This window comes from Salmo salar, chromosome ssa22, assembly GCF_905237065.1.
Source record: "Salmo salar chromosome ssa22, Ssal_v3.1, whole genome shotgun sequence".
Lineage (NCBI taxonomy): Eukaryota > Metazoa > Chordata > Actinopteri > Salmoniformes > Salmonidae > Salmo > Salmo salar.
In genome coordinates, this window is record NC_059463.1 from 15,369,758 (window position 1) to 15,396,201 (window position 26,444).

Here is a 26,444-nt window from a genome sequence, read left to right on the forward strand (position 1 = left end):
GTACGGGTTGATGACTGCTCCATCAGTCTTCCAATCCTTTGTAGACAAGATTTTCAGGGACCTGCACGGGCAGGGTGTATTGGTGTATATCGATGACATTCTGATATACTCCGCTACACGTGCCTAGGATGTGTCCTTGGTGCGCAAGGTACTTGGACGACTGTGGAGCATGACCTGTACGTCAAGGCTGAGAAATGCCTCTTCTTTCAGCAGGCCGTTTCCTTCCTAGGGTATGGCATTTCAACCTCAGGGGTGGAGATGGAGCGTGACCGTATTGCAGCCGTGCGTAATTGGCCGACTCCCACCACGGTAAAGGAGGTGCAGCGATTTTTAGGGTTTGGCAATTTACTACCGGAGATTTATCCGGGGTTTTGGCCAGGTGGCTGCTCCCATTACCTCACTGCTGAATGGAGGTCCTGTACGTTTGCAGTGGTCGGTTGAGGAGGACAGGGCTTTTGGGCACCTAAGAGCTCTGTTTACCTCGGCTCCCGTGCTGGCCCATCTGGATCCCTCTTTAGCGTTCAAAGTGGAGGTGGACGCGTCCAAGGCTGCGATAGGAGCCATGCTCTCTCAGCGCTCGGGCACACCTCCGAAGCTCCGCCCCTGTGCTTTCTTCTCGAAGAAGCTCAGCCCGGCGGAGCGTAACTATGATGTGGGTTCCGGGAGCTGTTGGCTGTAGTTAAGGCTTTGAAGGCGTGGAGACATTGGCTTGAGGGGGCTAAACACCCTTTCCTAATCTGGACTGACCACCGCAACCTGGAGTACATCCGGGCAGCTAGGAGACTGAATCCTCGTCAGGCAAGGTGGGCCATGTTCTTTACCAGTTTTGTGTTTACCCTGTACTACAGACCAGGTTGCCAGAATGTGAAGGCAGACGCACTGTCCCGGCTGTATGACACACAGGAGCAGCCCATGGATCAGACTCCCATTCTCCTGGTCTCCTGCCTGGTAGCGCTGGTCGTGTGGGAGCTGGACGCGGACATTGAGCAGGCGTTGCATACAGAGCCCGCTCCACTCCAGTGTCCCGTCGGGCATCAGTACGTTCCGTCTGCTGTCCATGACCAGGTGATCTATTGGGCCCACACATCACCCTAGTTGATCTCTTGGGCCCACACATCACCCTCCTCTGGTCATCCGGGGATCGGTCGGACGGTGCGCTGTCTGACTGCGAAGTACTGGTCACCCACCTTGGCTCGGGACGTGAGGGTTTATGTTTCCTCCTGCTCGGTGTGCGCCCAGTGTAAGGCTCCTAGACACCTTTCCAGAGGTACGCTACATCCCTTACCCGTTCCACAACGGCCTTGGTCACACCTGTCGGGGGATTTTCTAACGGATCTTCCTCCCTCACAGGGAAACACCACGATCCTGGTTGTTGTGGATCGTTTCTCTAAGTCCTGTTGCCTCTGCCTGGTCTCCCTACGGCCCTACAAACTGCGGAGGCCCTGTTTACACATGTCTTCCGGCACTACGGGGTGCCTGAGGATATAGTGTCTGATTGAGGTCCCCAGTTCACTTCGAGAGTCTGGAGGGCGTTCATGGAACATCTGGGGGTCTCGATCAGCCTCACCTCGGGTTTCCACCCCGAGAGTAATGGGCAGGTGGAGAGAGTGAACCAGGATGTGGACAGGTTTCTGCGGTCCTATTGCCAGGACCGGCCAGGGGAGTGGGCGGCGTTTGTGCCCTGGGCAGAGATGGCACAGAACTCACTCGGCCACTCCGCCACTCCGCCACTCCTCCACTAACCTCTCCCCCTTTCAGTGCGTATTGGGGTACCAGCCAGTTCTGGCACCGTGGCATCAGAGTCAGACCGAGGCTTCTGCGGTGAACAATTGGTTCAGGCAAGCGGAGGAGACACGGGAAGCCGCCCATGGTCACCTCCAGCAGGCAGCGCTACGCCAAAAGACCAGCGCAGACCGTCACCGCAGTGAGGCCCTGGTGTTCGCACCGGGGGACAGGGTCTGGCTCTCGACCCGAAACCTGCCCCTCTGCCTGCCCTGCTGGAACCTGTGCCCACGGTTTGTGGGGCCATTTAAAGTCCTAAGGAGAGTGAGCGAGGTATGTTACAGGTTACAGCTTCCCCCCGATTACCATATTAACCCCTCGTTCCATGTGTCTCTCCTCAGGCCGGTGGTGGCTGGTCCGCTCCAGGAGTATGAGGTGCAGGAGGTTCCTCTGCCCCCTCTGGACATCGAGGGGGCCCCGGCGTACTCCGTCCGTTCCATCCTGGATTCGAGGTGTCGGGCGAGGGGCCTTCAGTACCTCGTGGAGTGGGAGGGGTACGGTCCGGAGGAGAGGTGCTGGGTTCCGGTGGCGGATGTATTGGACCCTGAACTGCTGCGGGAGTTCCACCGTCGCCGGCCGGATCGCCCTGCGCCTCTCTGGGTCGTCCCCGAGGCCGGTGTCGACGCACTGCTGGAGCCGCGCATCTGGGGGGGTATTGTCACGACTTCCGCCGTTCGGGCGGCGTTCGGCGGTCGACGTCACCGGCTTTCTAGCCATCGCCGCTCCATTTTTCATGTATCCATTTGTTTTGTCTTGTTCCCTGCACACCTGGTTTTCATTCCCCAATCACACTACATGTATTTATTCCTCTGTTCCCCCTCATGTCTTTGTGGAAGATTGTTTGTGTGTTACGTGTTTTTGAATGCACTAGGCTTATGTGCGTTTTTCCCATGTTATTTTCACGAAGCCTGTTTTGTATTCATTTGATGTGTTGTGACTGTTTTGCGCGTTATACACTTTGCCTTGTTGGCTGGAGGTTTTTTGGACGCAGCTGCTTCTGTCTGTATATCTCTCCTGCCGAAATAAAGTGTGCGGGCTGTTCACAATTCTCTGCTCTCCTGCACCTAACTTCAGCACAAGTACGCACACGCCTGACAGTTTTAGTGGCTTCAATGTTGCATGGAGGCATTTTAATGTTTAATCTGGAGTACATTGATGTGTCTGTGTTCCAATTCCAGCAGGAAAAAAAAATGGAAAGACAAGATTTTAATGGGGCAAATGAAAATAAAGTAGATCACTCACACCAGGTCAGAGCTACAAAACTCTAAGTCAAAGACAGAGTTTATTTGCTAGTTGAAAGAGAGAGGACAGAAGCTAAATTAGCGTACCATAACCAAATGTACATTCATGCCTTTGGTTGTTGATGTTCATTGTCCACCTCAGCTGAAGGTTCACTTCAAAACACTAGATGCTCTCTATGTTGCAGCATGTGTACAATACAGTTGCATCTTCAGGATATTCCATCCACGGCTACGAATAATGATTTTTTTCCTGTGTGAACAACAGCCTAGAGGGAATAAACCATTCAGGCTCAATTGTTGTGGTGTCTGACCCGGTTGAATTGTTGAGGTGTCTGACCCACTTGAATCTTATTCAGAAAATCTAATTGATTGAAGAGTTTGTGGCAGTGGTGTTTTTGACAGCAGGTTGTCCACACAAACGCTGGGCTTCTCTCATTTCCTTTCCAAGACTGACATGCACAGCATGAGGCCTCACTATTAGGGAGAGTGCATGTTTTGGACATTTCTGTTTTGAACATGGCAACCCACCTATTATACACCGTTATATCCTATAAAAACATCACTAAATCTCAGGGATTTTATCCTCCATCGTCATCATGTGCATGGTAGAGGCAATGTCATGTGACATGTAGGCCTATGTCAGCTGTTTTGTCCATTACTACACTAGCTTGTGAGCTAGATCACGAACAGTTTTTAAGCTATTATTCTGTTGCTATTCTGATGTTATTTATTCTGATGCTGTACACCCACATACCTTCCATATGTGTTTGGACAGTGAAGCTAAAATTTGTACAGTTGGCTCTATACTGCAGCATTTAGGATTTCAGATCAAATGTGATGAGGCGACAGTGCAGAAGGTCAACTTTTATTTGAGGGTATTTTCATACATTTCTGTTTTACTATTTAGAAATGAAAGCACTATATGTATGTAGTCCCCCCCATTCGAAGATGGCTAATCACATACCATTACCAATAATGGGAATGTAGCATTTTTTGTGGGTGTATGATCTTTGTTCCTCTGTAACTTTCTCACTTATCATTATTCACGATTCCTTCATGATTATTAATAGTTATGGTAGCATCCACATTCATGTAGAAGTGTTCAGATACATATTCTATTTTTTTAAATAAAAGTGAATCCAAAATGACAAGATACATTATTCACTATTCAGTTCCTATTGGTAAAAACATAATCCGAAACACAACCAATACAAACTGCAAAAGGATCCAACAAGTTTGTAGAGTCACAAGCATGATGCATTCATTGCGTGCTAGGAATATGGGACCAAATGCTAAACTTTTGAGTACTTTAATACACTATGAGTGAATTTGTCCAAATACTTACAGTTGAAGTCAAAAGTTTACATACACCATAGCCAAAAACATTTAAACTCTGTTTTCACAATTCCTGACATTTAATCCTAGTAAAAATTCCCTGTTTCAGGTCAGTTAGGATCATCACATTATTTTAAGAATGTGAAATGTCAGAATAATAGTAGAGAGAATTATTTATTTCATATTTTATTTCTTTCATCACATTCCCAGTGGGTCAGAAGTTTACATACACTCAATTAGTATTTGGTAGCATTGCCTTTAAATTGTTAAACTTGTGTCAAATGTTTTGGGTAGCCTTCCACAAGCTTCCCACAATAAATTGGGTGAATTTTGGCCCATTCCTCCTGGCAGAGCTGGTGTAACTGAGTCAGGTTTGTAGGCCTCCTTGCTCGCACACGCTTTTTTAGTTCTGCCGACAAATTTTCTATAAGATTGAGGTCAGAGCTTTGTGATCCAATACCTTGACTTTGTTGTCCTTAGGCCATTTTGCCACAACTTTGGAAGTATTCTTGGGGTCATTGTTCATTTGGAAGACCCATTTGCGACCAAGCTTTAACTTCCTGACTGATGTCTTGAACTGTTGCTTCAATATATCCACATAACTTTCCTTTCTCATGAAGCCATCTATTTTGTGAAGTGCACCAGTCCTTCCTCCAGCAAAGCACCCCCACAACATGATGCTGCCACCCCCATGCTTCACGGTTGGGATGGTATTCTTCGGCTTGCAAGCCTCCCCCTTTTTCCTCCAAACATAACGATGGTCATTATGGGGAAACAGTTCTATTTTTGTTTCATCAGAGCAGAAGACATTTCTCCAAAAATTTCTCTTTGTCCCCATGTGGAGTTGCAAACCATAGTCTGGCTTTTTTATGGTGGTTTTGAAGCAGTGGCTTCTTCCTTGCTGAGCGGTCTTTCAGGTTATGTCGATATAGGACTTGTTTTACTGTCAATATAGATACTATTGTACCTAATTCCTCCTACATCTTCACAACGTCCTTTGCTGTTGTTCTGGGATTGATTTGCACTTTTTGCACCAAAGTACGTTAATCTCTAGGAAACAGAACACGTCTCCTTCCTGAGCGGTATGACGGCTGCGTGGTCCCATGGTGTTTATACTTGCATACTATTGTTTATACAGATGAACGTGGTACCTTCAGACATTTGGAAATTGCTCCAAGGATGAACCAGACTTGTGGAGGTCTACAATTTTTTTCGGAGGTCTTGGCTGATTTCTTTAGATTTTCCCATGATGTCAAGCAAAGAGGAACTGAGTTTGAAGGTAGGCCTTGAAACACATCCACAGGTACACCTCCAATTGACTCAAATGATGTCAATTAGCTTATCAGAAGCTTCTAAAGCCATGACATCATTTTCTGGAATTGTCCAAGCGGTTTAAAGGCACAGTCAACTTAGTGTATGTAAACTTCTGACCCACTGGAAATGTGATATGGTGAATTATAAGTGAAATAATCTGTCTGTAAACAATTGTTGGATAAATTACTTGTGTCATGCACAAAGTAGATGTCCTAACCAACTTGCCAAAATTGTAGTTTGTTAACAAGAAATTTGTGGAGTGGTTGAAAAACGAGTTTTAATGACTCCAACCTAGGTGTATGTAAACTTCCGACTTCAACTGTATGAAAAAGAAAACTTCTTCAAATAGGGGGACTAGATACATAAAGTAATTTCATTTCTAAACGTTAAAAAAGAAATGTATGAATATACCCTCAAATAAAAGGTGAAATTCTGTACTGTCTCCTCATATGAAACATTTGATCTCAAATCCAAAATGCTGGAGTATAGGGCCAAATTTGCAAATCTTAACTTCACTGCAAAATTTAAAAGTGTAGGTAAAATTGTCTTTGGTCAAATCACTCCCAAATAGAGACAGCACTTTAAATGAATTGTTCATCCATAATGACACACTTTAGCCTACAAAGTTATTCATAGTGTCAAAGTTTATAATAGTAGGCCTAATACACTTCCAAGCTAAAACATTTCAACACAGAAATGATAAAACAGCTCTAAACATAAGTCTATCTTTATTGTCATATCATGAACTTCAACATCAATATCATACAATGGCTCCCAGTGGTGCATAAGTACAGTTTTTTTCATTAATTGGAACAACATTCCCCAAACACCACTGCTGCACTATATATACAGTATCAGTCAAAAGTTTGGACACACCTACTCATTCCAGGATTTTTCTTTATTTTTACTTTTTTCTACATTGTAGAATAATAGTGAAGACATCAAAACTATGAAACAACACATGTAATCATGTAGTAACCAAAAAGTGCTAAGCAAATGAAAATATATTTCATATTTGAGATTCTTGAAAGTAGCCACTCTTTGCCTTGATGACAGCTTTGCACACTCTTGGCATTCTCTCATCCAGCTTCATGACGTAGTCACCTGGAATGCATTTCACAGGTGTGCCTTGTTGAAAGTTTATTTGTGGAATTTTTCTACCTTCTTAATGCGTTTGAGCCAATCAGTTGTGTTGTGACAAGGTAGGGGTGGTATACAGAAGATAGCCCTATTTGGTAAAAGACCAAGTCCATGTTATGGCAAGAACAGCTCAAATAGGCAAAGAGAAACAACAGTCCATCATTACTTTAAGACATGAAGGTCAGTCAATACAGAACATTTCAAGAACTTTGAAAGTTTCTTCAAGTGCAGTCACTAAAACTATCAAGCGCTATGATGAAACTGTCTCTCATGAGGACTGCCACAGGAAAGGAAGACCCAGAGTTACCTCTGCTGCAGAGGATAAGTTCATTAGCGTTACCAGCCCAAATAAATGCTTCACAGAGTTCAAGTAACATACACATCTCAACATCAACTTTTCAGAGGAGACTGCATGAATCGGGCCTTCATGGTTGAATTGCTGCAAAGAAACCACTACTAAAGGACACCAATAAGAAGATGAGACTTGCTTGGGCTAAAAAACACAAGCAATGGACATTAGACCGGTGGAAATCTGTCCTTTGGTCTGAGGAGTCTAAATTTGAGATTTTTGTTTCTAACCACCGTGTCTTTATGGCAAGCAGAGTAGGTGAACGGATGATCTCCGTTCACCTACTCACGACGCCAGGACAGCGGAGTCAATCACCACCTTCCGGAGACACCTGAAACCCCACCTCTTTAAGGAATAAAGTATAAAGGATAAAGTAATCCTTCTAACCCCCCCCCTTAAAATATTTAGATGCACTATTTTAAAGTGGTTGTTCCACTGGATATCATAAGGTGAATGCACCAATTTGTAAGTCGCTCTGGATAAGAGCGTCTGCTAAATGACTTAAATGTAAATGTAAATCTCTGCATGTGTGGTTCCCACTGTGAAGCATGGAGGAGGAGGTGTGATGGTGTGGGGGTGCTTTGCTGGTGACACTGTCTGTGATTTATTTAGAATTCAAGGCAGACTTAAAACCTCTCAGGGATTGGCGTCCCCCTAGCGGGACAACTTCCAGTGAAAATGATGGATATTAAACATTTAGGTACATAGAAGTGTCTTATATCGGTTGAAAGCGTACATTCTTGTTAATCTAACTGTACTGTCCGATTTACAGTAGCTATTACATAGAAAGCATGCCATGTGATTGTCTGAGGACGGCGCCCCACATCAAAATATTTTTCGACCGGCACAGGTTTCATAAATTCACAAATAGCGATTAAATATTCACTTACTTTTTAAAAATCTTCCTCTGATTTGTCATCCAAAGGGTCCCAGCTATAACATGTAGTGTCGTTTTGTTAGATCAAATCCTTCTTCATATCCCAAAAAGTCTGTTTAGTTGTTGCCATCAATTTGGGTAATCCACTTGTTCAACATGCAGAGTAAAGAATCCGAAAATCTACCCCTAGACTTTGTTTCAACAAGTCAAAATTTGTTTACTCCTCAGATACCCTATAATGTAATCAAACTATAATATTTCTTATGGAAAGAAGTATGTTCAATAGAAACCGATTTTAGCAGGTGCGTCTTGTCTTCATGGCGCTCCCAAACACAAATTTCCAAGACTGTGTCCCTGTACTAAAACTGATATTTCTTATTCGTTTTGGAAGTTACAAGCCTGAAACTTTGAACATATACTGCTGACACCCTGTGGAAGCCATAGGAATTGCATCCTGGGAGCTAAAATTCAGTATTCCCATATACTTTCCATTGTAAGAGCATAGTCTCTCCCCCAAAAAATTCTGGTTGGTTTTTCTTTGGATTTTCTCCTACGATATCTATTGTGTTATAGTCTCCTACATTATTTTAACTTTTCTACAAACTTCAACGTGTTTTCTTTCCAATGGTACCAGTTATATGCATATCCTGGCTTCAGGGCCTGAGCAACAGGCTGTTTACTTTGGGCACGTCAGTCAGGTGGAAATTGAGAAAAAAGGTGCCTAGCCTTAAGAAGTTTTAACCAGTATGGCTACCTATGCATTCTGCCATCCCATCTGGTTTGTGCTTAGTGGGACTATCATTTGTTTTTTAACAGGACAATGAACCAACACACCTACTGTACAGGCTGTGTAAGGGCTATTTGACCAAGAAGGAGTGATGGAGTGCTGCATCAGATGACCTGGCCTCCACAATCAACCTACCTCAACCCAATTAAGATGGCTTGGGATGAGTTGGACCGCAGAGTGAAGGAAAAGCAGCCATCAAGTGCTCAGCATATGTGGGAACTCCTTCAAGACAGTTGGAAAAGCATTCCAGGTGAAGCTGGTTGAGAGAATGCCAGCTGTCATAAAGGCAATGGGTGGCTACTTTGAAGAATCTAAAATCTAAAATATATTTTGAATTGTTTAACACTTTTTTGGTTACGACATGATTCCATATGTGTTGTTTCATAGTTTTGATGTTTTCAGTGTTATTCTACAATGTAGAAAATTGAAAAAATAAAGAAAAACACTTGAATGAGTAGGTGTGTCCAAATATATATATATATAGCGAAAGGGGCGTTTCTTCAAAGAGCATGTGGAGGAGGTAAGAAGGGGATTGCCGCTGAGGACAAATTCAGCTGTCAGAGACGTGGTGTTCTAACTGGAGTTTCAGCCGGCTATCATGGAATTAAACGAGGACAGCGCAGTAGAAATTCACGTTTGCTGATCCTTCCTGAATCTCTTCTATTTTCGTCGCATTCTTCCTTTTGTGAAGGTAAAGTCCTATGCACATCCTCATCCTGTAGCTTAGTTTTGCGAGGAGCATCCTCATCATACATCAATTGTCAAGGAAGTACAGTACGGCTAACCCACAAGTTGTAGCTAGCCTACCTCGATATAACGTTAGTAGGCTACTGCTTCTACCGTTTTTATTGCATTGCATTTCAAGTTCACCAAAATGGGCCTGTATAGTAGAATTAAACCTGAAATTTAAGACGTCAAAATGTCAGACTGTTTTCGACTCAAAGTGACATGTCAGATGTGGGCAATACTGACACAATGTAACCAAGCGGTATATGTGTGGTGTATGCGACTCTGTTGCATTTATTTGACAGCTTCACTCAGGATGTAACCATGTATCCTAGCAAGCAGGCAAAGACTGGCAACGTAGCCTAACATTGTAACGACAATGTATCAATTTAGTCATTGTCAAACAAATCTAATCTTTGGGATTAGTGTAAATGTAGGATTAGTGTAACTTTTTATCTGTATTGATTAATTTTGTTTCATCCTGATAATTCAGAAGCCAATCTCAAGCAAATGTTGCCTACATCAATCAAATGTATTTATATAGCCTTCTTACATCAGCTGATATCTCAAAGTGCTGTACAGAAACCCAGCCTAAAACCCCAAACAGCAAGCAATGCAGGTGTAGAAGCACGGTGGCTAGGAAAAACTCCCTAGAAAGGCCAAAACCTAGGAAGAAACCTAGAGAGGAACCAGGCTATGAGGGGTGGCCAGTCCTCTTCTGGCTGTGCCGGGTGGAGATTATAACAGCACATGGCCAAGATGTTCAAATGTTCATAAATGACCAGCATGGTCAAATAATAATAATCACAGTAGTTGTCGAGGGTGCAACAAGTCAGCACCTCAAGAGTAAATGTCAGTTGGCTTTTCATAGCCGATCATTGAGAGTATCTCTACCGCTCCTGCTGTCTCTATCTAGAGAGTTGAAAACAGCAGGTCTGGGACAGGTAGCACGTCCGGTGAACAGGTCAGGGTTCCATAGCCGCAGGCAGAACAGTTAAAACTGGAGCAGCAGCACGGCCAGGTGGACTGGGGACAGCAAGGAGTCCTCATGCCAGGTAGTCTCTCGGAGGACCTGAGCCCTAGGCATGGTCCTAGGGCTCAGGTCCTCCGAGAAAGAGAGAATTAGAGAGAGCATACTTAAATTCACACAGGACACCAGATAAGACAGGAGAAATACTCCAGATATAACAGACTGACCCTAGCCCCCCGACATATAAACTACTGCAGCATAAATACTGGAGGCTGAGACAGGAAGGGTCAGGAGACACTGTGGACCCATTCGATGATACCCCCGGACATCCATGTCTTCATCACGTCAAGTATCTAAAAACGTGTCAACTCAGATTCATCTCATTTTCACATGTTATAGCTTAGACCCTATTTTACATCATCTGAGGTGTTTGTGTTGTGCCAGCCGTGCATGCTCTTGAATACAGGGTGCGTGTCATTTCAATCATAGAAACAGAATTCAGAGAATGGACCTATCCCTTCAGACCACTGCAATTTAGCTGGTACTCAATTTCAATTTTAATTGAATTGAAATTGTAACTTCCAAGATGGCTGACTTCCATAGGAATGTCTATTCTAGTATATATATTTCAGTAGGTTTCCTATGGAAGATTGACAGTTTAATTTAAAACAATAGATTTTCCCACTCAAGTCAACATTCTGTCATGTGTGGAGATCCAACCAGCTTTGTGGTAGCACTTGAAAGTTTACATTTTAATTGTATTTGCATTTTAGTACATTTATAAGCCACATGACACCCACCCTGTATTCAATAGTGTACTGTGTCTCAACCGATGGTGTGCACATCACAAACACCTCATTCGATGTAAAATAGGGTCTGATCTACATACACTGAGCGTACAAAACATTAAAGACACCTGCTCTTTCCATGACATTGACTGACCAGATTAATCCAGGTGAATGCTACGATCCCTTATTGATGTCATCTGTTAAACCCACTTCAATCAGTGTAGAAGGGGAGGATACTGGTTAAATAAGGATTTTTAAGCTTTGAGACAATTGAGGCAAGGATTGTGAGGGTGAATAGGAAAGACAAGATTTAAGTTGCTTTGAACAGGGTATGTTGGTAGGTGCCAGGCGCCCCAATTTGTGTGTGTCAAGAATTGCAACGCTGCTGGGTTTTTCACACTCATCAGTTTCTCGTGTGTATCAAGAATGGTCCACCATCCAATGGACATCCAGCCAACTTGACACAACTGTTGGAAGCATTGGAGTCAACATGGGCCAACATTCCTGTGGAACGCTTTCAACACCTTGTAGTGTCCATGCCCAACGAACTGAGTCTGTTCAGAGGGCAAAAGGGGGTGAAACTCAATATTAGGAATATGTTCCTTTTTGTTTTGTACACTCAGTGTATATGAACATGAACAATATCGTTATTCACGTGTTTTGAGTAATTGACTTAAAATATATATTTTTTAATATAGAAATTATGAAATAGTTTACCAACCCTTATTGTGAGCTTTCAAATAATATACAACTTAACCATTTATATTTTTCAGTGATGAAGACATCGATGTCTCATGGTAGGGTCAACTTTGAACACCTCCATTTCCTGAATGTTTTGGCATTCAGGTCCAAAAGGTTACTTTCTGACCACGTCTACCATGGGCAAACAATTATGGAAGGTTTTGTTGGAATCAAATGGGGTGCAGTCAGAAAGTGATTGAATTCAAATGGAATGACCCTTATTCAATTCTTGCTCTGTACGGTATTGTGTGTGAGAGATTTGGCTGTGTCGACACTCTTCCTTAGGCTATGTCTACACACAAATACACATAGCATGCACCAAACTGTTTGTTTGATTGTTTAATATGTAAACATGGGCCATATCTTGGCAATAAATAGCAATGCTTACTTCCCATTCTCCACACTGTACAAATCCAACATCCCACAGGAAGGACAGTCCTATCAAGTTCTGTTGATCCAGTCAAGTTCCAGACGTGCAAACTGCCTGAGTACATTCTTCTAGTCTATAATCCTCCTTTGATTAAACCAGATGGAATTGCTGAATATTTTCTAGATGAATAATTATCCCATGCTGGAGTTATTTCATTGTGCTACTGCAAGACATCCTATATTGGTCGATATGAATACATATCCAATCGCACACATGTTTGGCAACACTTTACCTTATGTTGCCATTATACCTATGTAGTAGTTACTATAGTAACAATGTTGTAGTTACACGGTAATAGCGGTATAGGTTATTTATTGCATAATATACAATTAAATATGCAGTATTTATCCGTGTAAATGACTGTACATCTGTGTGGTTTATTTGTCATGCTAACTCTTGTCTGTTCCATCTTTTCCAGGCACCGTCCTGGGTGAGACAACATGTCGGACAAGATGTCCAGTTTCCTCCACATAGGCGACATCTGCTCCCTCTATGCGGAGGGCTCCACCAGTGGATTTATCAGCACTTTAGGGTATGTCTGTCTGCCTACTGTTTTACAGCTGCATATGAATCGCATCCCTCTCAACTTGAATTCTCATTAAAACCCCACTGATATTCATCACAAACATTCTCTTTTATTGAATACATGCATGCTCATAGACTCATGTCTGTCACAGTATAGTACACATCCAAGATCAGACACCAGTCTGTGCACATGTACGCATGCAAATACACAGACAGATCCAGGTACCAGTGAAAATATGAACCTTATTGGTGTTTGAAGCCAGGGAGACAGCTCGATCTGCAGCCAAGGTGATAATGTAGAATAATGGAGGGATTTATTTAATTGCTTAGTCTGAGTCATGGCTTTTACTTCACAAGTTTAATTATGTTTTTCTCCCCCAGTGTTATCAGCAGAATAAACCCGTGCTAATTCCATTGTTATGAAAGAAACACCGTGGTGGTGAAGTGTATAATAAGAACAGCTAGATTGCAGAATTCTTGTCATTGAGGTGATACTGTTCTATGCCCTTAAAACACACTTTGATAAATGGCAAGGCAGAGAGTGTTTGGAACTGGTGTGTTAGAGGCAGAGAGGGGTCACATACTTTTGGAGTCCAGCTGATGCAGGATAGCAGTGGAAAGGGGGAAAAAGAGGGTGTTATTAGCAAATAAGAGAGTGAGATGAAGGAAAAAGGGAAACCGTAGGAAAGGTGAGTGTCAGGGAAGAGAGGGATGGGGTTGAACGAGAAACATGTTATACTGAATGGGATAGTGTCAATGGGACACGATGCAGGTGATGTCATATTGTGGGAGGTTTATGGGATGTGTTGGCTCTCCTCTTTCTCCCAAGTTGTACCATTAGTAAACCCTGAAATGATGGGCCTAAGTGGCTTCAATTATTTTGCTTCCTGTGATTGAATTTAAATATTGAGAGCTTATGCAATGAACTGTAAAATTGAAAAATGTAAACTCCAGTTCTTCCTCTAAGTGCTGATACCCATTTATCAAAGAGAATCAGAGAGCATTTTCACGCCTCAACTTTCATCACGGCCAAAGTGAGGGTTGAGGGAATTCATTGACTGAACCGTGACTGGATTCACAAAAGGCTGATGGACTTGACAACACTTCTGGAAGGTTATAAATTATTTCAGCCTCTAGTTCTCTGGCGTCAGAGCAGCTTGACTGCCTCCTGTTCCTCCTCCATTTTCTGCTCATGCCATTTTGTTATTCTTTTGCCTCAGTGAAAATGAACATGGCATCTGTATTGCCCTTTCTACTCTTAGCCTCCTTGTTTAGCAGTCTTAATCATACCTCGTCACTATCTGGCCCTTGAGTCCGTTTCTGCCGTAACATTGACTCTTAACAGCGTAATGAAGCTTTCTTGCTCCTTGCTGAAACAAGCAAGGTGTTGTAGCAAACACGTCTTAGTTGCCTAGACACTAGTGGTGGGGAGTTGACTCCAAAAGATCCTTGCCCGTCGACTCCCATTTCCAGGTGTCAAGCTAGGAATCGACTCCTAAGATTCAGTAGTTTTGCAATGGAGGAGAGGAGTAGTTGCCATAGGCTACTTCCGAGAACACAAACTCTTGCATCTTTCACAGCACCTTCTAGCCATGACTGTAAACTCATGGGTACACTCGCAATGGCTGCCTGGTATTGTGATACAATAATTTCCATGATAATGTAGAATGTACATTCAAATGATGTTAACTGATGTGGCTCATGCAATGGAATATATTTGTTGTAATGTCAGTTAAGTTGAATCAACAAATCACAGCACGTATTTTACTTCCTGCTTTGCGACACGCAGTTGCCAGAAGCCGGCTATCTGTCTAACCAAAAGTGGAACTCATGTCTAAAAATCGAGATTTTGCTCATCTGCCATTTTTTGGGGGGATAATCCGTTTTTCATTCTTTTTATAGCGCTTTTCATTATAACAGAATCTCAAAGCGCTTGTTAAGCCAAATAAACAAGTTATTCAAAAATAAGTATAGGCTACAACAGTAGCTAGATCAAGTCTGTTTTGAAAGCTTCTTGAAGAATACAGCAGATGGACAGCCATGGTCATGAGAGGATCGGGAAGCGCATAGCTAGATGGTCACTCCATCAAAAAAATCACTCTGCTATCCGTAGCTATGATGCACTGGCTACAATGGCAAACCATGTGCGATCAGATGATCAAACTTGCCCCAGCTAGCAGCCTAGTGCTAGCTTGTTTGAATGGCCATTACGGTAGCTAGTTTGCAGTTTGGGTGTCAGTGAAACTTTATGGAGGGAAAAGTACACCATTTCTTTAGGAATGTAGTGAAGTAAAAGTTGTCAAAAATATACTGCTCAAAAAAATAAAGGGAACACTTAAACAACACAATGTAACTCCAAGTCAATCACACTTCTGTGAAATCAAACTGTCCACTTAGGAAGCAACACTGATTGACAATAAATTTCACATGCTGTTGTGCAAATGGAATAGACAACAGCTGGAAATTATAGGCAATAAGCAAGACACCCCAATAAAGGAGTGGTTCTGCAGGTGGAGACCACAGACCACTTCTCAGTTCCTATACTTCCTGGCTGATGTTTTGGTCACTTTTGAATGCTGGCGGTGCTTTCACTCTAGTGGTAGCATGAGACGGAGTCTACAACCCACACAAGTGGCTCAGGTAGTGCAGCTCATCCTGGATGGCACATCAATGCGAGCTGTGGCAAGAAGGTTTGCTGTGTCTGTCAGCATAGTGTCCAGAGCATGGAGGCGCTACCAGGAGACAGGCCAGTACATCAGGAGACGTGGAGGAGGCCGTAGGAGGGCAACAACCCAGCAGCAGGACCGCTACCTCCGCCTTTGTGCAAGGAGGAGCAGGAGGAGCACTGCCAGAGCCCTGCAAAATGACCTCCAGCAGGCCACAAATGTGCATGTGTCTGCTCAAACGGTCAGAAACAGACTCCATGAGGGTGGTATGAGGGCCCGACGTCCACAGGTGGGGGTTGTGCTTACAGCCCAACACCGTGCAGAATGTTTGGCATTTGCCAGAGAACACCAAGATTGGCAAATTCGCCACTGGCGCCCTGTGCTCTTCACAGATGAAAGCAGGTTCACACTGAGCACATGTGACAGACGTGACAGAGTCTGGAGACGCCGTGGAGAACGTTCTGCTGCCTGCAACATCCTCCAGCATGACCGGTTTGGCGGTGGGTCAGTCATGGTGTGGGGTGGCATTTCTTTGGGGGGCCGCACAGCCCTCCATGTGCTCGCGAGAGGTAGCCTGACTGCCATTAGGTACCGAGATGAGATCCTCAGACCCCTTGTGAGACCATATGCTGGTGCAGTTGGCTCTGGGTTCCTCCTAATGCAAGACAATGCTAGACCTCATGTGGCTGGAGTGTGTCAGCAGTTCCTGCAAGAGGAAGGCATTGACGCTATGGACTGGCCCGCCCGTTCCCCAGACCTGAATCCAATTGAGCACATCTGGGACATCATGTCTCGCTCCATCCACCAACGCCACGTTGCACCACAGACTGTCCAGGAGTTGACGGATGCTTTAGTCCAGGTCTGGGAGGAGATCCCTCAGGAGACCATCCGCCACCTCATCAGGAGCATGCCCAGGCGTTGTAGGGAGGTCATACAGGCACGTGGAGGCCACAAACACCACTGAGCCTCATTTTGACTTGTTTTAAGGACATTACATCAAAGTTGGATCAGCCTGTAGTGTGGTTTTCCACTTTAATTTTGAGTGTGACTCCAGGTCCAGACCTCCATGGGTTGATAAATTGGATTTCCATTGATTATTTTTGTGTGATTTTGTTGTCAGCACATTCAACTATGTAAAGAAAAAAGTATTTAAGAAGATTATTTCTTTCATTCAGATCTAGGATGTGTTGTTTAAGTGTTCCCTTTATTTTTTTGAGCAGTGTATAAAAAGTAAAGTACAGATACCCAAAAAAACACTTAAGTTGTACTTTCAAATATTTTTACTTAAGTCCTTTACACCCGTTACATTTCGAATGCTTAGCAGGACAGGAAAATTGTCTAATTCACACACTTATCAAGAGAAAATCCCTGGTTATCCCTACAGCCTCTGATCTGGCGGACTCACTAAACATATGCTTTGTTTGTAAATTGTGTTGGAGCGTGCCCCTGGCTATGTTGGAGCGTGCCCCTGTGTCACGGTCGTCGTACATCATAGACCAAGGCGCAGCGGGTTGAGTGCTCATTTTCACTTTTTATTTTGAACACTTAAATAAACAAAACAATAAACTAACTACCAGTCTTGCATGCTAAACACAGCAGTGCAAAGAACAACCTCCCACAAATCCCATAACAAACATACTCCTAATTATAGGACCTTCAACCAGAGGCAACGATAAACAGCTGCCTCCAATTGAAGGCCCCAATCCCAATTACCTAAACATAGATCTAAACACCCTAGAACAGACATAGAAATATACAAACATCTAACATAGACCAAAACCCCGGAATACATAAATCAAACACCCCTCTACATAAACAACACACCCCGAACCACATAAAACAAATTCCCCCTGCCACATCCTGACCAAACTATAATAACAAATAACCCCTTTACTGGTCAGGACGTGACACCCTGGCTATCCGTAGATTTTAAAAACAGAAAAATGGTGCCTAATATAAAGAATTTGAAATGATTTATACTTTTACTTTTGATTCTTAAGTATATTTAAAACCAAATACTTAAACTTTTACTCAAGAGTAGTATTTTACTGGGCAACTTTCACTTTTACTTGAGTTATTTTCTAATAAGGTATCTTTACTTTTTCTCCAGAATGACAATTGGGTACTTTTTCCACCACTGCTAGTTTGCAAGCTTGTTGATGAACTTGTATGGCACCAAAGTTTTGGGACTATTCTTAGAAATCAGCATGTATCTTACTTGCTACTTTGTAACATTTGGCCAACATAATGTTTCAGCTAGAGCGGTCAGCTGTGCTGCAGAACTCTGCACACTAATCATCGCAAAACAAACTGCGTTATCAGGAAAGCTAATTTGTGCTATTAGCTAGAATTTCACTACGCTAGCTAGCTAGAGAGTGTATTAAGCATTGAGTGTGTGAACTGGCGTTTTCATATGGATTGATTTGAGACTGGTTCAGCCAGCATGCAGACACTAGCTAGCAAATTTCCATGCACATTTAGAGTTTAATAAATCCTCACTCTAAAACCACAAAACACCTTAGCTAGATGTAGAATTAAGTAGTGAAGACTTGCTCATTAAAAAACTTTATTAGGTGCAGGTTTATAGTTTTTGGTAAGATTAACTCGGATTCTTTTGAGGATGAAAGGGTGTTCAGTGGACGATGTCACCATGGTAACATTTTTTTTGATGTTAGGACATATTTATCATATTTATAGCCAAACTTATTTTTAGTGATCCTGTCTGACATGAGACAATTTTGGTACTCTCGCAATGGCCGCAAGTCCACCCATTATGCCACCATTGACTTGAATGGGGACGCCCTTTCTATTCATTCTCTTTCTATGGCAGCACACACGGTCAGGAGCGGAGGAGAGGAGAAAATGTGGGTCTAAAAATGGTTCTTATGGTGACCACGGTCATTTGGCTGGCCAATTACTGTCTTCCAAAATTCCATGACTGTCAAAGCCCTACTTGACAGTGCTCGTTTGTCAAGTTGCCAACCTTGCACTGTTCTGCCTGGTAATCACTTTTTTTTATAGCAACAGCAGGCAGTGTACAAGGAGGCTGTGATGCTGTTGGTTGTCTCTGTGTATCATACTGACCACTGAGAGACAGCTGTATAATGAGCCACCTGGTCTGCAGCTGATTTAGAGAGGACTGTTCTGTTTGCTACTGTACCAGGGGCCTATAGTCTTTCCTTGGCTGGCTGCATCCTGGAACACAAAGCAAGATTGAAGCCCTCTGGTGATTTTACATATCCGTCATTACACCTCTTTACAGGCTCAAATCAAAGTTTATTGGCTGCGTACACAGATTTGCAGATGTTATCACAGGTGCAACGAAATGCTTTTGTTTCTAGCTGCAGCAGTGCAGCAATCCCTAGCAATACAAAACAATACACACATAATGCAGAAAGTCCCCAAAGAATTTACACAAAATATCAGAATGAGCAATCAGAACGATCTCTGCATACAAATCCAGTTAAATGACATCTTGCAGGAGTCATTAGTGCAGATAGGCCTGAATCTATCCATTATCAGCACAATGCAGTTCATCCATGTGCTACATGGACAAAATATTAGTAATTTGATATGTAAAACAAATACAACTATCGTAACCCCATTCATTCCCCTTGGGGAGATGCTTACAGTGTGTTTTTATCTAAACATAAGAATGTCCTACATTACAATACATAGCCTACACACTGCATGGGCTATAAAAGGAAAAGGCTGCCTGGACTGGATCCAGAACCCCATGGAGGTGTCATATTTATATTTCAGACTACCTGCCAAGCATCCTGTGTTTTGCAGCCAGTAGTAAATCTGACTGAGCTATTATGAAAATGATTTATGGGTTTTATAACTGTGTAGTTACACTAATTACTACAGTAACATTGTAGTCACATATTATTTTACTAAGTGCTTTGTAATTGCAAAATAAGGGAGTTGAACGTGTTTTGCTATTTCCCAGGTAGTATAACTTTGTTATTATTATTAGTTACAAAATATTAGCCTATGTAACATGTCAATGCAATGTTGTGACTAGTGTAATTACAGTGTAACTACACAGGTATAAGAGCAACACATGTTATTAAAATGTTAGATTCTAATAGTGTAAATGCTTCAGCAGAATGCTCTAAGAATGAGGATCGATAACAGGCCTTATTCTGATTCTTGCATTGCTGCACCAACATAGGAATCAAACAGAGAGTGTTTGAAGGAATGCCAATCACAGATGTTCAGATTCCAAGTGCCTCCAATATTAATTCACCTGTGTTGGTTCATAAGGCACAATGGATTTAGATGTTTAGGAGTTAAGTGTGAATAGGCGTGTAATAAGAACTATTATTTGTAATAATAAGGGAAAACAATTGCTCTTGAAACCGTGAGTTTTAATGCCCTAAAAGGTTTATTCACAGGCAAAGCCCCAATCCTTTTTATATTTCACCAGCTTCTCCCAAACCAAATATTTATTTTCATAATAACCCCTGAAATATATATACATTTAAGCCAGGAATCTCTGCCGAAGCTGTTCTTGCTCTGTTTATTTTTAGCTCAGAAGGTTTGGCTTAGGTCTGAGTGAGCAGACTGGCTTAGTATTGCTGTGAATGCCCTTACAGCGGGTAGCGGGTGAAACACAGCTCACATCCACTGTTTAGACGGTTTGGTCTCAGGCCTTGATGTCCTCATAGTTCTCTCTATGTGCAGCCTCCAGAGAGGGCAGCTGGATGCCTCTGCTCTGCTTGGCCAAAGTTGGGCATACTGAGTTTGATGGGCAGCTCTCACAGCAATCTGCCCTCTACAACTCTTGACCAATATTCCTTTTGTTGATACAATGAAGTAGTGGTATTATGCACTGTGATGCTGGTTGGTGACACATGCAGGATAGCCTGGATCAAAATGACAGTAATGTTTAGGAGTGAAAGAGACGGGTGTAATAATAAAGATGGAGACTAAAGGGGAAATCTGCAGTTGCTACATCCATTTTTGCAATTCTAAATTATGTATACCCATTGATTCTTAAAGAATATACCCCAGCAGAACCCACAATATAATCTGGTTTTACTCCAATGTTTGTAAACAATGTAAATGTAGGCCTAAACAAACACTATATAGCCAAAAAACATGGTTCAAACTGTAATTTTAATGTCATGGATGGTCAGTCCTTGCATCCAGTCCATCCTTGCGTTTATTACCAAATATGGATGAGCCTGTGTGCCAGTGGCAGCAGTGGCATCACCCAAGTGGGTACTGCACAAATGGTAGTGCTGGAGGAGCACGGAGGGGTTGTTGGGCACGGCGAGGTGCGCTGCTGAGGCTGCGGACCTATCTGTCTTTAACCACCTGTCTGTGACTGAGATGCTTCCTCCACCATCGATGTTTCCTCTGCTTCGTTCACCATCCAAAGTGCTTGAACAACCCTCCATGACCCATCCATCAGACGTCTGAACTTGCTTGATTAGCTACCTAAGACATTTATTGATTTACTTTGATTTCTTGGTGTGTACGCAATTCAGCTTTTAGCTGCCATGTATACTGAAATAAAACTCAACTCAACATCCATAGCTCTGTCTAAGAATTTGAATGTGGTAACATTTCTCCTGTCCCATCCCTCAGCCTTTTACCAAAACAGCGGTGGGGTGCCCAGCTTTGTTATGGTTTCATCTGCAAATTTCCCCTTTAAAGTATTGAGCGATTCAACATCATTATTTGTACTGTGTATGCACGTGCATCAGTAGCATCCACTGCTGAGAATGAAAATTGTAGCTGATGTTATTGTTTGTCTGTTTTTGGAGGCTAGATGGATGTGTAGTCAGAGAGATTAATATTCTGAGTGTTTGACAGCTGTCATTGCTCCTCCTGTCCCCAGGCTTGTGGATGACCGCTGTGTGGTACAGCCAGACACAGGCGACCTTAACAACCCACCCAAGAAATTTCGAGGTAAGGACCATCACTCTGTTCAGTCTGCTGTTCAAATGCAAGCATTCAACCAATATTGTTTGATCAAACAATCAGCAAGGAGTTAAGGCATTGCTTAATGTGACCTTTTTTCACTATAGTTTGCTCTGTCAGTCCAAATCAAAGAATACTTTTATTTGTCACATGCTTTGTAAACAACAGGTGTAAACTAACAGTGAAATGCTTACTTACGGGCCCTTCCCAACAATGCAGAGATTTTTAAATAATTTAAATAATTTAATAAAAGCAAAATATTAACACAGGGAATAAATATACAATGAGTAACGATAACTTGGCTATATACACAGGGTACCAGTACAGAGTCGATGTGCAGGGGTACGGGGTAACTGAGGTAGATAATATGTACCAATAGGTAGGGATAAAGTGAATAGGCAACAGGATAGATAATAAACAGTAGGAGCAGCGTATGTGATGAATCAAAAGAGTTAGTGCAAAAAGGGTCAATGCTGATAGTTCAGGTAGCTATTTGACCTCTTAAGGATTAGCCCCTTTTTTTCAATTTTCACCTAATATGACATACCAAATCTAACTGCCTGTAGCTCAGGCCCTGAAGCAAGGATATGCATATTCTTGGTACCATTTGAAAGGAAACACTTTGAAGTTTATGGAAATGTGAAAGGAATGTAGTAGAATATAACACAATAGATCTGGTTAAAGATTATTCAAAGAAGAAAAGAAAACGTTCTTTTGTATTTTTTTGTGTACCATCATCTTTGAAATGCAAGAGAAAGGCCATAATGTATTATTCCAGCACAGGTGCAATTTAGATTTTGGCCACTAGATTAGAGGTCGACCGATTATGATTTTTCAATACCGATTACTGAAGGACCAAAAAAAAGCAGATGCCGATTAATCGGCTGATTTTTATATATATATTTGTAACAAATGACAATTACAACAATAATGAATGAACAATGAACACTTTTTTTTATCTTAATATAATACATAAATAAAATCAATTTAGTCTCAAATAAATAATGTAACGTTCAATTTGGTTTAAATAATGCAAAAACACAGTGTTGGAGAAGAAAGTAAAAGTGCAATATGTGCCATGCAAAAAAGCTAACGTTTAAGTTCCTTGCTCAGAACACGAGAACATATGAAAGCTGGTGGTTCCTTTTAACATGAGTCTTCAAAATTCTCAGTTAAGAAGTTTTAGGTTGTAGTTTTTAGAGGAATTATAGGACTATTTCTCTCTATACCATTTGTATTTCATATCTTTGACTATTGGATATTCTTATAGGCACTTTAGTATTGTCAGCCTAATCTCAGGAGTTGATAGGCTTGATGTCATAAACAGCGCTGTGCATCCCAGCATTGCTAAGAGCTGCTGTTTGAATGAATGCTTACGAGCCTGCTGCTGCCTACCACCGCTCAGACTGCTTTATCAAATATCAAATCATATACTTAACTATAATATAATAAACACATAGAAATACGAGCCTTTGGTCATTATCGTGGGGTGGCAGGTAGCTTAGTGGTTGGACTAGTAACCGAAAAGTTGCAAGATCGAATCCCCGAGCCGACAAGGTAAAAATCTATCGTTCTGCCCCTGAACAAGGCAGTTAACCCACTGTTCCTAGGCCGTCATTGAATATAAGAATTTGTTCTTAACTGACTTGCCTAGTTAAATAAAAGGTTAATAAGTAATTAATATGGTCAAATCCGGAAACTATCATTTCGAAAACAAAACATTTATTCTTTCAGTGAAATACGGAACCGTTCCTTATTTTATTGAACGGGTGGCAACCCTAAGTCTAAAAATTACTGTTACATTGCACAACCTTCAATGTTATGTCATAATTATGTAAAATTCAGGCAAATTAATTACGGTCTTTGTTAGGAATAAATGGCCTTTCAACAGTTCGCAACGAACCAGGCGGCCCAACCTGCATATACCCTGACTCTGCTTGCACTGAACACAAGAGAAGTGACACAATTTCCCTAGTTAACATTGCCTGCTAACATGAATTTCTTTTAACTATTTCACTAACTATACTGAACAAAAATATAAATGCAACATGCAAAGTGTTGGTCCCATGTTTCATGAACTGAAATAAAAAATCCCAGAAATGTTCCATATGCACAAAAAGCTTATTTCTGTCACGGTTGTCTGAAGAATGGGACCAATGCGCAGAGTGTGTATCGTTCCACATTTAATAAAACTGTGAAACTATGCAAGACATACTAATAAACAAAACAACAAACCGTGACGAAGAGGTGCAACATACACTACTCAAAATACAATCTCCTACAACCCCAGGTGGGAAAAACAACTACTTAAGTATGATCTCCAATTAGAGACAATGATGACCAGCTGCCCCTAATTGGAGATCATCCCAAAAAACAACATAGAAATACAGAAACAAGAACATGACAACAGAAAATCTAAACTAGACACAACCCCGTCACACCCTGACCTACCCTACCATAGAAAATAAAAGCTGCTATGGTCAGGACGTGACAATTTCTCTCAAATGTTGATCACACATTTGTTTATTTCCTTGTTAGTGAGCATTTCTCCTTTTGCCAAGATAATCCATCCACCTGACAGGTGTGGCATATCAATAAGCGGATTAAACAACATGATCATTACACAGGTGCACCTTATGCTAGGGACAATAAAAGGCCTCTCGAAAAATGTGCAGTTTTGTCACAATGCCACAGATGTCTCAAGTTTTAAGGGAGCGTGCAATTGACATGCTGACTGCAGGAATGTCCACCAGAGCTGTTGCCAGAGAATTGAATATTAATTTCTCTACCATAAGCCGCCTCCTACATCGTTTTAGAGAATCTGGCAGTGCGTCCAACTGGCCTCATAACCGTAGACCATGTGTAACCACGACAGCCCAGGACCTCCACATCCAGTTTCTTCAACTATGGGATTGTCTGAAACCAGCCACCCAGACAGCTGATGAAACTGTGAGTTTGCACAACCGAAGAATTTCGGCACAAACTTTCAGAAACCGTCTCACATTCGATGACCACTGGCATGCTGGAGAAGTGTACTCTTCACGGATGAATCCCAGTTTCAACTGTACCAGGCAGATGGCAGACAGCGTGTATGGTGTTGTGTGGGCAAAAGGTTTGCTGATCAATGTTGTGAACAGAGTGCCCCATGATGGCGGTGGGGTTATGGTATGGGCAGGCATAAGCTACGGACAATGAACACAATTGTATTTTATCAATGGCAATTTGAATGCACAGAGATACCGTGACGAGATCCTGAGGCCCATTGTCATGCCATGCATCCGTCACCATCACCTAATTTTTCAGCATGATAATGCACAGCCCCATGTCGCAAGGATCTGTACACAATTCCTGGAAGCTGGAAATGTCCCAATTTTTCCATGACCTGCATACTCACCAGACATGACACCCATTGAGGATGTTTGGGATGCTGTGGATCGACACTTATGACAGCGAGTTCCAGTTCCCGCAAAAATCCAGCAACTCCGCACAGCCATTGAAGAGGAGTGGGAAAACATTCCACAGGCCACAATCAACAGCCTGATCAAGTCTATGTGAAGGAGATGTGTTGCGCTGCATGGTACAAGTGGTGGTCACACCAGATACTGACTGGTTTTCTGATCCACGCCCCTACCTTCTTTTTAAGGTATCTGTGACCAACAGATGCATGTCTGTATTCCCAGTTATGTGACATCCATAGATTAGGGCCTAATGAATTTATTTCAAGTGACTGATTTCCTTATGTGAACTGTAACTCAGTAAAATCCTTTAAATTGTTGCATGTTGCGTTTTATATTTTTGTTCAGTGTATTTATCAGTATTATCATTTACATTAGAAGCTGTTCAGGTTCCTGTCGGTTCCAGATTTGGTGCACTGGTACCGCCTGCAGTGCGGTAGCAGAGAGTCTATGACTTGTGTGGCTGGAGTCTGACAACTTTTAGGGCCTTCCTCTGACACTGCCTCGTATAAAGGTCCTGGATGGCAGGGAGCTCGGCCCCAGTGATGTACTGGGCCATATGCACTACCCTCTGTTGCCATACCAACCGGTGATGCAGCCAATCAATATGTTCTTAACTGTGCAGCTGTAGAACTTTTTGGGGATCTGAGGGCCGATGCCAAATCTTTTCAGCCTCCTGAGGGGGAAGAGGCATTTTCGTGACTTTTTCACAACTGTGTTGGGGTGTGTGGACCATGATCATTCTTTAGTTATGTGGACACCGAGTAACTTGAACCTCTCTGCCCGCTCAATTACAGCCCTGTTGAAGTGGATGGGGGCGTCCTCGGCCCCATTCCTGTAGTCCACGATCAGCTCCTTTGTCTTGCTGACGTTGAGGGAGAGGTTGTTGTCTTGTCTCATCGTCGGTGCCAGCTCGTCAGCGCGTATTTTGGGTACGTGGCCTTGTGAATGTTAACCTGTTTAAAGGTCTTACGTCGGGTACAGACAGTGAGATCACAGTCCTCCGGAACAGCTGGTGCTCTCATGCGTAGTTCAGTATTGCTTGCCCCGAAGTGGGCATAGAAGGAATTTAGCTCATCTGGTAGGCTCACATCACTGTGCAGCTCACGTCTGGGTTTCCCTGTGTAATCCATGATAGTTTGCAAGCCCTGCAAGATATGCTCAGCGTCAGAGCCGGCATAGTAGGATTCGATCTTTGATGGGTCATCGGAGTTCATAGCGGGATTCCTTATAATCGTCCGGATTAGTGTCCTGCTCCTTGAACACGGCAGCTCTAAGCTTTAGCTCTGTGTGGATGTTGCCTGTAATTCATGGCTTCTAGTTGGGATATGTATGTAAGGTTAATGTGGGGGCAACTTCGTCGATGCACTTAATGAAGCCGGTG

General features: G+C 42.6%; 1 protein-coding gene across 8 annotated transcripts in view; it reads left to right on the forward strand.

The window, feature by feature from the left end:
* Positions 1–9,338: 9,338 nt before the first annotated feature.
* Positions 9,339–26,444, forward strand: part of itpr1b (inositol 1,4,5-trisphosphate receptor, type 1b) — a 161,724-nt gene continuing 144,618 nt past the window's right edge. For 7 of the 8 annotated variants that reach the window (XM_045705335.1, XM_045705334.1, XM_045705336.1 and 4 more), the window contains exons 1-3: positions 9,346–9,516; positions 12,899–13,012; positions 21,523–21,593. In XM_045705335.1, the coding sequence (XP_045561291.1) occupies positions 12,921–13,012; positions 21,523–21,593 (163 nt within the window). In that variant the 5' untranslated portion in view covers positions 9,346–9,516; positions 12,899–12,920. Of the gene's footprint in view, positions 9,517–12,898; positions 13,013–21,522; positions 21,594–26,444 lie in introns of all 8 variants that reach the window. The other variant, XM_014166417.2, reaches the window with a different exon arrangement.